At 30.4% G+C, this 14,683-nt stretch overlaps 2 protein-coding genes across 49 annotated transcripts in view; one reads left to right on the top strand and one right to left on the bottom strand.

The window, feature by feature from the left end:
• The window catches only part of LOC142332637 (uncharacterized), a 166,184-nt gene extending 157,025 nt beyond the window's left edge, over window positions 1–9,159 (top strand). For 2 of the 3 annotated variants that reach the window (XM_075379257.1, XM_075379254.1), the window contains one exon: window positions 9,105–9,159. In XM_075379257.1, the coding sequence (XP_075235372.1) occupies window positions 9,105–9,144 (40 nt within the window). In that variant the 3' untranslated portion in view covers window positions 9,145–9,159. Of the gene's footprint in view, window positions 1–5,856; window positions 5,891–9,104 lie in introns of those variants that run through there. The other variant, XM_075379255.1, reaches the window with a different exon arrangement.
• The window catches only part of LOC142332632 (uncharacterized), a 104,193-nt gene that overhangs the window by 2,038 nt on the left and 87,472 nt on the right, over window positions 1–14,683 (bottom strand). For 42 of the 46 annotated variants that reach the window (XM_075379190.1, XM_075379213.1, XM_075379205.1 and 39 more), the window contains 6 exons: window positions 13,967–14,077; window positions 13,437–13,559; window positions 11,793–11,915; window positions 10,586–10,696; window positions 10,041–10,163; window positions 5,847–5,969 (listed from right to left, as the gene is read on the bottom strand). In XM_075379190.1, the coding sequence (XP_075235305.1) occupies window positions 5,847–5,969; window positions 10,041–10,163; window positions 10,586–10,696; window positions 11,793–11,915; window positions 13,437–13,559; window positions 13,967–14,077 (714 nt within the window). The remainder of the gene's footprint in view (window positions 1–5,846; window positions 5,970–10,040; window positions 10,164–10,585; window positions 10,697–11,792; window positions 11,916–13,436; window positions 13,560–13,966; window positions 14,078–14,683) is intronic. The other 4 variants (XM_075379194.1, XM_075379218.1, XM_075379192.1 and 1 more) reach the window with 3 other exon arrangements.

Here is a 14,683-nt window from a genome sequence, read left to right as displayed (position 1 = left end):
ATTATAAAAATGACGTTATTCATAAAAAACTTCACGTACAGAACAAATTTACTATATTGGACATTTAAAGTTAAAGGAAGACTAAGTACAACAAATAAAGTACAGGTTTCAACATAGTCACAACAAAATAGCTACCTTACTTTTAATTTTTATAACACAACATAAAACTCACAAAATACATTGATAAAAATTACAACACCTACAGACTAAATTTACTACATCAAATGTATATTTTAAAGAAAGACTTAAAACTTAACTAGAAGACAGACTGCAAATACAAACAATAAAATACATGATTCAGCATACTTATATAAAAACATATTTTGTTATTAATTTTTTTAACATAACTTTAAATAATAATGGATTTAAAAAAAATGACACCCTTTTACGGATGAGCTTCATCCAGTCAAACGTGTAACACAGATGAATAATATTTTCTCTCTTGCAGGGGTGTGAAAGGAAATGCAGCTTTTATATGGTTTTTTTTTTTAATTTTGAAATCTCATGTACACATTTCAGTGCTTTGCGTTTAAGTTGTAGGACATTTAAATAACTTGTAGATTTTACCTTGTTTACTTTACATTTCGTTTGTGTTGTTTGAATAAAATTTATGTTAGCAGCATTTTCTGGATCACACATGTCATGTGTTATTTTGTAATTACTGCATGAAATACTCTGGTAAATTTCAAATATCCCACTGGAGAATACAGTTTCAATAACTTATAATTATTGACAACAGAAGTCTTAGTTCTTATAGTTCAATAACTTGGCAATGCTTGAAAAAGCCTTGAAATCTTTATGCTGCATCTGAATTACAGGATATGGATTTTGAAGGCTCACCTCCTGTTTAAAAATTCTAATTAATCCTATAGGAGAATAAAAATCATTCTTTCTCATTGATTTTTTATCATGCTGTGTGCATTGTGTACTTCTTGTACACATGAGTGTCCAGGTAATGAATATTTCATTGCTAATGATGATACATTCTAGTGTTCTCTCTGAAAATGTAAGATTGCATTAGATATAACATAATTGCGATTCTGGATTACACATGAGTCGGACCAAGTAATTCACTAGAATCACTCTTATCAGCAACAACATCCAGAATTTTATGAAAAGTACTGACATTATCATTGCCTGATCAACCTGCCATATTTTTAGTCCACAAAGCACAATAGACGTTTTTAGTTACAGTGTAGTAGGTAGTTAATTTATGCATACTGAGTTATCTTAAATAAAACTGTCAACTAATATCTGAATGAGGAGTTAAAATAACATTCTGTAAATCAAATAATAGTGCAGGTAGATCTTTACATTACTTTTCTTGATTCTTGACCTCCTGGATTTCATATTTTAGTATCTGGTGAATTTCATAATCGTGCTTTAACTGTTCAGATACTGGGTTTTAAATGTTAGTTTAAATTTCTAACACTGATCACATCTGTCATAGTTAGGGATACGAAATCCAACATTTTTTTTTGTCTTCAGCCATTTGACTGATTTGATGCAGCTCTTCAAGATTCCCTATCTAGTGCTAGTCGTTTCATTTCTGTATACCTTCTACATCCTACATCCCTAACAATTTGTTTTACATATTCCAAATGTGGCCTGCCTACACAATTTTTTCCTTCTACCTGTCCTTCCAACATTAAAGAGACTATTCCAGGATGCCTTAGTATGTAGCCTATAAGTCTGTCTCTTCTTTTTTTAACTATATTTTTCCAAATGCTTCTTTCTTCATCTATTTGCCGCAATACCTCTTCATTTGTCACTTTATCCACCCATCTGATTTTTAATATTATCCTATGCACCGCATTTCAAAAGCTTCTAATCTTTCCTTCTCAGATACTCCAATTGTCCAAGCTTCACTTCAATATAAAGCGACACTACAAACATATACTTTCAAAAATTTTTTCCTGACATTTAAATTAATTTTTGATGTAAAAAAATTATATTTCTTACTGAAGGCTCGTTTCGCTTGTGCTATTTGGCATTTTATATCGCTCCTGCTTCGTCCATCTTCAGTAATTCTACTTCCCAAATAAGAAAATTCTTCTACCTCCATAAACTTTTCTCCTCCTATTTTCACATTCAGTGGTCCATCTTTATTATTTCTACTGCATTTCATTACTATTGTTTTGTTCTTGTTTATTTTCATGCGATAGTTCTTGCGTAGGACTTCATCTCTGCCGTTCATTGTTTCTTCTAAATCCTTTTTACTCTCGGCTAGAATTACTATATCATCAACAAATCGTAGCATCTTTATCTTTTCACCTTGTACTGCTACACCGAATCTAAATTGTCTTTAACATCATTAACTGCTAGTTCCATATAAATATTAAAAAGTAACAGAGATAGGGAACATCCTTGTCGAACTCCCTTTCTTATTACGGCTTCTTTCTTATGTTCTTCAATTATTACTGTTGCTGTTTGGTTCCTGTACATGTTAGCAATTGTTCTTCTATATCTGTATTTGAACCCTAATTTTTTTTAAATGCTGAACATTTTATTCCACTCTACGTTATCGAATGCCTTTTCTAGGTCTATAAAGGCCAAGTATGTTGGTTTGTTTTTCTTTAATCTTCCTTCTACTATTAATCTGAGGCCTAAAATTGCTTTCCTTGTCCCAATACTTTTCCTGAAACCAAATTGGTCTTCTCCTAACATTTCTTCCGCTCTCCCCTCAATTCTTCTGTATAGAATTCTAGTTAAGATTTTTGATGCATGACTAGTTAAACTAATTGTTCTGTATTCTTCACATTTATCTGCCCTGCTTTCTTTGGTATCATTACTATAAGACTTTTTTTGAAGTCTGACGGAAATTTCCCTTTTTCATAAATATTACACACCAGTTTGTATATATCAATCGCTTCCTCACCTGCACTGCGCAGTAATTCTACAGGTATTCCGTCTATTCCAGGAGCCTTTCTGCCATTTAAATTTTTAAATGCTCTCTTAAATTCAGATCTCAGTATTGTTTCTTCCATTTCCTCCTCCTCAACTTCCTCTTCTTCCTCTATAACACCATTTTCTAATTCATTTCCTCCGTATAACTCTTCAATATAATCCACCCATCTATCGACTTTACCTTTCGTATTATATATCGGTGTACCATATTTGTTTAACACATTATTAGATTTTAATTTATATACCCCAAAATTTTCCTTAACTTTCCTGTATGCTCCGCCTATTTTACCAATGTTCATTTCTCTTTCCACTTCTGAACACTTTTCTTTAATCCTCTCTTCTTTCGCGAGTTTGCACTTCCTTTTATAGCATTTCTTAATTGGCGATAGTTCCTTTTACTTTCTTCATCACTAGCATTCTTATATTTTCTACGTTCATCCATCAGCTGCAATATATCGTCTGAAACCCAAGGTTTTCTACCAGTTCTCTTTATTCTGCCTAAGTTTGCTTCTGCTGATTTAAGAATTTCCTTTTTAACATTCTCCCATTCTTCTTCTACCTTTTCTACCTTATCTTTTTTACTCAGACCTGTTGCGATGTCCTCCTCAAAAATCTTCTTTACCTCCTCTTCCTCAAGCTTCTCTAAATTCCACCGATTCATCTGACACCTTATCTTCAGGTTTTTAAACCCCTATCTACATTTCATTATCACCAAATTATGGTCGCTTTCAATGTCTGCTCCAGGGTAAGTTTTGCAGTCAACGAGTTGATTTCTAAATCTATGCTTAACCATCATATAATCTATCTGATACCTTGCAGTATCGCCTGGCTTTTTCCAACTGTATATTCTTCTATTATGATTTTTAAATTGGGTGTTGGCAATTACTAAATTATACTTCGTGAAAAACTCTATAAGTCGGTCCCCTCTTTCATTCCTTTTGCCCAGCCCGTATTCACCCACTATATTTCCTTCCTTGCCTTTTCCAATGCTTGCATTCCAATCTCCAACTATTATTAAATTTTCATCTCCTTTTACGTGTTTAATTGCTTCATCAATCTCTTCGTATACACACTCTACCTCATCATCATCATGGGCGCTTGTAGGCATATAGACGTTAACAATCGTTGTCGGTTTAGGTTTTGATTTTATCCTTATTACAATGATTCTATCGCTATGATTTTTGAAATACTCTACTCTCTTCCCTATCTTCTTGTTCATTATGAAACCTACTCCTGCCTGCCCATTATTTGAAGCTAAGTTAATTATTCTAAAATCACCTGACCAAAAGTCGCCTTCCTCTTCCCACCGAACCTCACTAATTCCTCCTACACATTTATCCTATCCATCTCCCTTTTTAAATTTTCTAGCCTACCAACCTTTTTTAAACTTCTAACATTCCACGTTCCGACTAGTAGAATGTTATTTTTTAATTTTCTGGTGACCCCTTCCTTAGTAGTCCCCACCCAGAGATCCGAACGGAGGACTAGTTTACCTCCAGAATATTTTACCAAGGAAGGCGCCTCCATCATTGCTATATGAAAATGCAGAGAGCCACATTTTCTTGGAAAAAAGCAGCTGAAGTTTTCCATTGCTTTCAGCTGCGCAGTACTCAGAGGACTGAGTGATGTTGATATGGCAGTTTAAGTCATCCTGACTCCCGCCCCTAACTACTGAAAGAGCTGCTGCCCTCTTACAGGAATCATTCCTTAGTCTGGCGCTCAACAGATACCTCTCCGATATGGTTATATCTTCGGTCCAGCTAATCTGTATCACTGAGCACTCAAGCCCCCTCACCAACTTTTTAGTACATTGACTTCTTAGCTGGCACAATGTTTCTATCTGTACACTGTTTCTCGTGCACGTAATACATATCTTTTATATATTTAAATGAGAGCCTTGATAACTTATCCTTTTCTTGGCTCTGCAGTAATGTGACTGTACTGGTGGGAATGATTTTATGTGCTCCACAATAGCTCCACCTTCAAGGTTTTGTCTACTCTTTTTACTTTTTCCCCTTTAGTCCAGAGTAGGCATATTGGTCATAATATATTTTGTACTGTGTGAGGTGTGCACTGGTTTTTGTCATATGGCACATAAATCTAAGTAAAAATGATTTTCATAACTAAATTACTTCTCCTTTAATGGGAAAGAAATATTTAAAGAAGATTTTTTTTCTTGATGTCCTGTGATGTTCATGCATACCAATATATATATTTTTTTTTTCCTCAGCTCCCTGGGCTGGACCGACTTGTTGGTATTACGCCACCCAGGGGAGTGCATTATACTCAAGTAGGCCTTCCCGCCTACCAGCTATATACTGGCATGGCAAGTCGGCCTACCGGTAGCTCTTTTTGAGAGTAATCTTTTATTTTATATGCCCCTTTCAAACACCACACCATACCTGGAGTGTCGTGACGTGGTGTTGAGGTCTTTTCTCTATATCTTGTGTTTTATTATTCCCTAAACTATATCCCCAGGAGGGATGCATTTTTTCTGTGACCTTGCTCTGACAAAAACCGGTCGGTGGTATTTAAAATAAAATGTCTTTTTTTGAAGCAGATGACAGAGAATAGAACGAGTTGTTGACAACTGAGTGTTCTTCATAGTCGGGCCTGGTACAACCACCTGATTTATTAGAGGCAATCGCAACCCCCCCCCCCCAAGGCTGATTTATTCAAAAGTGCGGGTCTGGGTGTGGGAGGAAGGGTAAATAAATTTAAAAAATGTTATTTACGATACCTTTTGTAAAGTTTATGCACATTTAGAGATTAAGGTAGGTGGATGACAGTTTTGCCATTAATCTCTGATATGTTTGACCGTATGCGTAATTTTCTTTACCTTTCACCACAGATTGTACGGAATTAAAATATTTATTTAATATTACTTTCTTATTTTCCATATTATATATAGTATAAAAAGTAAACTAAGATATGCTTACTATTTTGCAGGTGGATTTTCTTTCTGTGAAGTGTATTTTCGTTCATCAGAGGATCCTGGTGAATACGATTTATCGTTATCCACATTACCAGTAACATTTTTTTTTGTATTAGAAAATTTATCTCTGAAAACCAAAAAGGATAAACTTGTATGAAAGTTTTAAGAAAGAAGTTCATTTTGAGCTTCAATGAAATGCCCATTTAGAGTGTTTCTAATTATTTTAATGCTGGAAGGTATGATAGAGGAAACGAGACTTTTTTTTCTATGTAGTTAATGAAGCATTACTTAACCCCTTTTTTCAATTTAAGAACTTAGATTGGAGAATATTAATGAATATTACAGCCTATTTTTTAAATTTAAAGTAGTATATAAAATAATAGTTCAATCTTCTTTATTAATAAACTGTCACACATAAACCCCATAACAGTTTATTTTTGATTGCACATTAATCTTAAGAATATTAAAACCAAAACATAACAGTGCATATAGATTTACCATTTGTATGATGTAAATTCTAGATAACCTCTATTAATTTATTTATGCTCGTTATTAAAAGAGAAACTAAAGAAGAACCACAACTATCACAGTTTCGTTTTTTATCAATTATTTAAAAAACGTATGAAAATAAAGAAATTTCTTAATGAGCTCGAGATGTCTTCAAATTCTGTTAATATGTACTCGCTTCCATCGTCCCGATATTATTTTTAAGTGAAAAATTAACAGAATTCTTTTGTTAAATTGCGGAGGAACCATTAGAAAGAAAACATGCATAAAATAGATTTTTTGGCGAAAAATAAAGAGAAGATATTTTAATATGAATAATTTCATGGAAAAAATAGAAATCAAACGATTTAAAGTAAAACTTATAATATAACTTACTAATGTATTTGTAGGAAATCTAAGTATTTACCCCATACAGACAAAATGCCAGAAAGACAAAAACAATTCTTTTTTTTTGTGAGAAAATGTGCAACGATTGCTTCGGTCATTTTGCTCACAATGAAATTTTGTAGCGTATTGAAAATGCCATTCCTGATCGGTATTTGAACCAAAGACCTCCGGATGAAAGGTTGAGAAGCTACCACTCCGCCACGGAGATCGGAAAATAATATTATTTATAATTTTACTATAATTTCACAGATCTACACGTTTAGATCTATCGTTTATATAACCGATAGAGATTCATATTCAAGAATATAATTTTAAAGACCATTTCTCAAACGTTTGCAGACAACTTGACCTGCGCTGCGTGACTTCTCCAAACATTCTAGCAGTTATTACGATAATATATATGTGTATAAAATTCTCGTTTACTGAGAAAACAAAGTGTTTATATTTTACTCTTCGTTTATTTCACTAGTGTTTATTTCATTAGTGAACCAAACATTTGGTTCACTAATGAAATAAACACTAAAACTTACAGAAAAGATTTGGTTATACTTTTCTTCCTGCTCGCCATAGAGTTGGAATTTAAACTGAAACAATTACTTTTACAGAAAGCAAATCTGGTTTTGCCCCCTTACTATTTATTTTAATAAATGATTTCCTGACATTTAAATTGATTTCTGTTGTAAGCAAATTATATTTCTGAGTGAAAGACCGTTTCACCTGGGCAATTCCGCATTTTATATCACTCCTGCTTAGTTTATATTTAATAATTCTACTCGTACTTCCCAAATAACAAAATTCTTCTTCAACTATAATATTTTCTCTTCTTATTTTTAAATATTTAATAATAATTTATTATAAGTATTTTATTATACTACTCGTAATTATAAAATTTGTTTATTAAAATAATTTATAATTTTTTTTTTGGAAACAAATTATATTGTAATACAATTAAATTGTATTACAATACATTCATTTCGAATAATATTATTAACATTAAACTAATTTAAAAGAAGAAAAAATATAAAAAACATATGTATTTGCGAAGCGTTTTAAATGTTGTTCTGTGGATTTGATCTTGGTAGGTTTATTACAAAAACAATAATTAACGTATTTAAAAAAAAACGATCATTCTTTCATGATGCAACATGATGGAGAAACGTTAATATAAAAATAGCATTGAAATAAAATAATAAAAAGATATTATTCCCCAATTGATATGAAAATATGATAACGTCAAAAAAAAATTTTCTATTACCGTTTACCAATATTTACTTTGTTGCTTGAACGTTTATTGGTATTGTGATGTAATAGTGTTTAGAATAATGAGTAACAGTATTAGATAATTGGCAACAAAATAAATTTGAATAATTTATTCCTGTCATAAAATTGCACTGATAAATAACAATATTTTTAATCCTTTGTATAAGTTATAAAATTACGGTCTTTACCGTACCAAATTTTCGAATCTCCATAACGGAATATTAAGAATATTGATATCAATATATCATTTTGTATAAAGTAAAGCTTATGCAAGTCTAGAGAAACGTTTTGATGGATAAACTTTGTGCAATCAATGGATATCTCAATTGATGACATTCTCTTTGTTTTTAAAATATTAATGGTGGTTGCATCCAGTCAAAGTATTTATTTCATTTTTTTTTCTAACCCACTCCTTTTACAATAAAAAAACAATATACGAAAATATGTGTACAACTTTTTAAGTGGATTTTGCGACTGTGTACTGTATCTTGGTACATGTATTGTTTGAAGTGAATTGGATTTCTCATTATTTTTATTATCTGTATTATTATCACCTGTACTACGCAAGGGATCCCTGAAAACAAAGCAATAAGTCGTGTATTAAAATTTACGAAAAATATTTCATTTTGCATCTCTGTTAATACCACTGGCAGCTTAGTTGATGGTTTCCATGCCATATTTTTTATTTAATTCTAAACAGGATATTATATTGCTATAAAATAAATGAAGGATAACAATAAAATTATATTTATTTAAATTCAGCAATTAAATTGCAGTCCATCATGCTTATCACTGAATTTTTTTTTCTAGGAAATACAATTTGTAGAAAATATCTTCGTGCAAAGTCCACAATTAACTATCACAGAAAAGTTACATTGTACATTATTTTGATTCATCATTAAAATACAGTTAATAAAATAAAATAAAAAAGGGACTATATTTTATAAATTATCAAAACCAATGAAAAACAAAAATATAAGTAACATATATATATATATATATATATATATATATATATATATATGTTACTTACTGTGTTTCTGTTAAATATGTGTTCTTAAATTTTGATTAATTGGAAAATTATTAGACTTCTTTTCTTTATTTTCAGGGGAATACAAGGAATAATCAGGTCTATAATACAAATTTAAAGTATGAAAAATACGAAGAAATCATTTTAATTAAACATAATACATGAAAAAAATAAAGGTAAAAGTAAAATCCTTTTTTTTCGGATATTATAACTGTAAAAAATCAAATTACTTTAAAAAATACGGCATAAATAATGACGAAAATTCCATAACACATATTATTACTGCAACGTAATAGACGTACACTTTTCAGTTTATAATAATCAATTTAATTCTACTTAAACATTGACCACACGAACAAGATTACATCGTACAATAAAATGTGAGGCTCATTTTTCAACAGGCGTATAATTCATGCAACGAAAAATGCTTCACGTATCTTTTCAAATATTTTAGACGTTTGTAAGATAATATATATTTGTATACGCTGCGTTCCCGTTTAAATAGAAAACAAAGCATTTTTATTTTTCTTTGCGTTTATTTTATTACAAACCATAGATTCTGATGGATATTTTTATAAAAAAGAACCAATCATTTACAAGTGGGATTAGGCTCTAGGTTAGAAGCTGGTTTTTTCTCAGTAGACTCCATCCCACAGCCTTTGTTAAGAAGCTTGAATTCGAGTAGATCATAAAGCGTACCGGCATTGTTATAAAAGATTGTATGATCAGTATGGAATGAAGCATGCAGACTCCATTTGAAAAGGGTTGCTAGGTTCCACATAACGTGCCCATATAAATCGCAGTTATATTTGCAATGGTTTAATAAAATAACTAGTTTTAATAGAAAAATTTCGATGAATAAACTTTGTGCAATCAATACTTATCTCAATTGATGACAGTCTCTCTTTTTTCAATATTAGTGGTGATTGATCCAGACATATTATTTATCACAGTTTTTCTAATCAACCGATATTATACGTAAAAAAAAAAAACCAATTGTGAAAAAATACTTACAATTTTGTAGGTAGATTTCGCAGCCATGAATCGATTTTTGGTACATGTATTGTTTGTATTGAATCGGATTTCCCATTATTTTTATTATCAGTATTATTATCTGCTGTACTACGCAAGGGATCCCTGAAAACAAAGCAATAGATTGTGTATTAAATTTAAGGAACAATATTTCATTTTGTATCTCTGCTAATAACATTTGGAACTTAATTGATGATTTCCATGCCGTACTTTTTATTGAATTCTGAAGAAGACATTATATTGCAATAATATAAATGAAGGATAATAATAAATTTATTTCTATTTAAATTCAGCAATAAAATGGCAGTCCATCATGCTGAATTTTCACTGAATTTTTTTTTCTTGAAAATACAATATGTAGAAAATATGTTCTTGCAAAGTCCACAATTAACTATCATCTAAAAATTACGTAGTATATTATTTTGATTCATCATAAACATTCAGTAGATGAAAATAAATAAAAAATGGGCTATATTTAATAAATTATGAAGACGATTGAAAAACAAAAAAATATATATATTACTTACTGTGTTTCTGTCGTTCTTAATGTTTGATTAATAGGAAAATTACTAGACTTCCTTTCTTTATTTTCAGGAGAATATAAGGAATCATCAACTCTGTAACACACATTTAAAGTACTGAAAAGTACAAAGAAATCATTGGTATTAAACATAATACATGAAAAACAAAGATAATAATAATATCTGTTATTTTTTTGATATTGTAATACTATATTTGTATAAAGTGTATTTCCTTTAAAAAATTCGGCATAAACTGTGACGAAAATTCCATAACACATATTATTATTACAACGTAATAGACGAACACTTTTCACTTCATAATAATCAATATAATTCTACTCAAACTCGTACAACACGTACAAGATTATATCATGCAATAAATATGTGCGCTCATTTTCCATGCAACGCAAAATGCTTCACGTATCTTTCTAAATCATTTTAGAAGTTTGTAAGATAGTATATATTTGTATACACTGCATTCCCATTTAATAAGAAATCAAAGATTTTTATTTTACTTTGCGTTTATTTCATAAGAAACCATAACTTCTGATAACATTTTTATGAAAAAAACCTATAATTTACAAACTGGATTGGCTCTACGTTTTAAGCTGTTTTTTTCTCAGTAGACCCCATCTCAAAGCCTTTGTTAGAAACTTTTCCCTTCAAAAATTATATGAAGTCCTGTATCAACAAGAAAAAAGTCCATCGAATTTTAAGAAATCAGCTTGATAAATACAAAACAGATCATAAAAGGTACCGGCATTGTTATAAAAGATTGTATGAACAGTATGGAATGAAGCATGCAGACTCCATCTCAAAAAGAGTTGCTAGGTTCTACATGAAGTGCCCAGATAAATCGCAGTTCTGTTTGCAGTGCTTTAATAAAATATACTAAAATATCCACGTGGTTGTGCCTTTGATTCACCGATTATTTTCCTCTATTACAATAATATATTTTGCGAAGCAACAAGTTTGAATTATACATTAATTCAGTTTTGTTGGTTTAATTCTAAAACGGGATAATAATGATAACAAATAATATATTAGTGACAGATAACAGTTATGTCATTAATCTCTGATATGTTTGACTCTATCCGTAATTTTTTTTACCTTTCATCACTAAATGTACGGAATTAAACTGTTTAATTAATATTACTTTCTTGTTTACCCATATTACATATATGGTGTAAAAAGTAAACTGAGATATGCTTACCGGTTTGCACGTGGATTTTCTTCCTGTGCAGTGTATTTTGGTTCGTTGGATGATCTTGGTGAATGCGATTTATTATTATCTTCATTACCAGTAACATTTTTTTTTGTATTAGACAATGTATCTCTGAAAACCAAAAAAGATAAAATTGTATGAAGTTTTAAGAAGAAAGTTCATTTTGAGTTTCAACTAAATCCCATTTAGAGTGTTTCTAATTATTTGACTGCTGGCAGGTCCGTATGATGGAGAAACCGTCACACATAAACAGTTTATTTTTGGTTGTACATTAATCTTAAGAATATTAATAAACAGAACAAAACAGTGTACTCAGATTTACAAATTTTATGTTATAACAATAAATCCTTATGGAAAATGCGATTAACATCGAAGAAACAAATTCGCCGGTCGTACCGTATCAAGTCTCTGATTTTATCAACATTGTAGTCACGTTTTTGCGTTAACGGTCATACAGACCTTATATCGTTCACAACTGATTCCCGACTATCTGAAAAAGTTGGGCTCGTGCCTAATAATCCATACGTTCTCATCAATTATTAAAAGGTTTCGGTGGCATTCTCACCGAAATTAACAAGAAACTTATTTGCAAAACGTTGCTCATAATTAGTCTCACTCATTAGTGTAACGCACAACCAAAACTAGTTTCACGAGAAGCCTATGTCTAACGTACAACAATAGACAAAACATATTAATACCTAATGTAAATCAGCTGTTGTATATGTTACGAGTAAATTTACAGTGTTGCCAGTTTGGCTGATTTGTATAGCAATACTTCAAGATATCTACAAAATACCTGACTCTTTTATGAAAACTGAAATTATAAAAACAAAAATATTTTCTTCAAAAGTATTTTTTTTAAAACAACGTATTCATTTTTTTATTATAAAATAAATGTAGTGATAAAGGAAAACGTTAAAATCAGGTGGGTAGATTTTAAATGACCAATGAAGAGGGGTTGCGGCAAATTGGTTAACAAAGCAGATGGAAAAATAAAGTTAATCGAAGAAAGAGACTTAAAGGTTACATATTAAGGCATCCTAGAATAGTCTCTTTCATACTGGAGGGAAGGTTGATGAGATAGATGAAGGTAATATATGTAAAACAAATTTTTAGGGATGTAGGATGTAGGGTATGTACCGAATGAAATTAAATGGACTGGCACTAGATAGGGATTCTTGGCAAGCTGTATCAAATCAGTCAAATAACTGAAAACAAAAAAAAATAGAGGTAAACCGGCTGATGAAAATTTCACTAGGATAATGTAAATGGGTTGGCAAATTATTAGTTACAACTATTTCTATAATAGAAATCGATATGATATATGTTTCCTTTATGTAAGTGAAAAAATTACGGTCTTTACTCTCCCAAATTTCCAATCATAAATATGGAACGTTAAAAATGTAGATATCATCATATCATTATGTATTAAAGAAACGTAAATAAATCTACTTCAATTCTAGGGAAAATTTCGATGAATAAACTTTGTGCAACCAATACTTATCTCAATTGATGACAGTCTCTCTTTTTTCAATATTAGTGGTGATTGATCCAGACAAACTATTTATCACACTTTTTCTAATCAACCGATTTTATACGTAAAAAAAAAACAAATTGTGAAAAAATACGTACAATTTTGTAGGTAGATTTCGCAGCCATGAATCGATTGTTGGTACATGCATTGTTTGTATTGAATCGGATTTCCCATTATTTTTATTATCAGTATTATTATCTGCTGTACTACGCAAGGGATCCCTGAAAACAAAGCAATAGATCGTGTATTATATTTAAGGAACAATATTTCATTTTGTATCTCTGCTAATAACATTTGGAACTTAATTGATGATTTCCATGCCGTACTTTTTATTGAATTCTGAAGAATAATATAAATGAAGGATAATAATAAATTTATTTCTATTTAAATTCAGCAATAAAATGGCAGTCCATCATGCTGAATTTTCACTGAATTTTTTTTTCTTGAAAATACAATATGTAGAAAATATGTTCGTGCAAAGTCCACAATTAACTATCATCTAAAAATTACGTAGTATATTATTTTGATTCATCATAAACATTCAGTAGATGAAAATAAATAAAAAATGGGCTATATTTAATAAATTATGAAGACGATTGAAAAACAAGAAAATATATATATTACTTACTGTGTTTCTGTCGTTCTTAATGTTTGATTAATAGGAAAATTACTAGACTTCCTTTCTTTATTTTCAGGAGAATATAAGGAATCATCAACTCTGTAACACATATTTAAAGTACTGAAAAGTACAAAGAAATCATTGGTATTAAACATAATACATGAAAAACATAAAGATAATAATAATATGTGTTATTTTTTTGATATTGTAATACTATATTTGTATAAAGTGTATTTTCTTTAAAAAATTCGGCATAAACTGTGACGAAAATTCCATAACACATATTATTACTCCAACGTAATAGACGAACACTTTTCACTTCATAATAATCAATATAATTCTACTCAAACTCGTACAACACGTACAAGATTATATCATAAAATAAATATGTGCGCTCATTTTTCATGCAACGCAAAATGCTTCACGTATCTTTCTAAATCATTTTAGAAGTTTGTAAGATAGTATATATTTGTATACACTGCATTCCCATTTAATAAGACATCAAAGATTTTTATTTTACTTTGCGTTTATTTCATAAGGCACCATAAGTTCTGATAATACTTTTATGAAAAAACCTATAATTTACAAACGGGTTTGGCTCTACGTTTCAAGCTGGTTTTTTTCTCAGTAGACCTCATCTCAAAGCCTTTGTTAGAAGCTTTTCCCTTCAAAAAATTATATGAAGTCTTGTATCAACAAGAAAAAAGTCCATCGAATTTTAAGAAA

Source organism: Lycorma delicatula, chromosome 11 (assembly GCF_047948215.1).
Source record: "Lycorma delicatula isolate Av1 chromosome 11, ASM4794821v1, whole genome shotgun sequence".
Lineage (NCBI taxonomy): Eukaryota > Metazoa > Arthropoda > Insecta > Hemiptera > Fulgoridae > Lycorma > Lycorma delicatula.
This window is presented reverse-complemented; position numbering and strand designations above follow the sequence as displayed.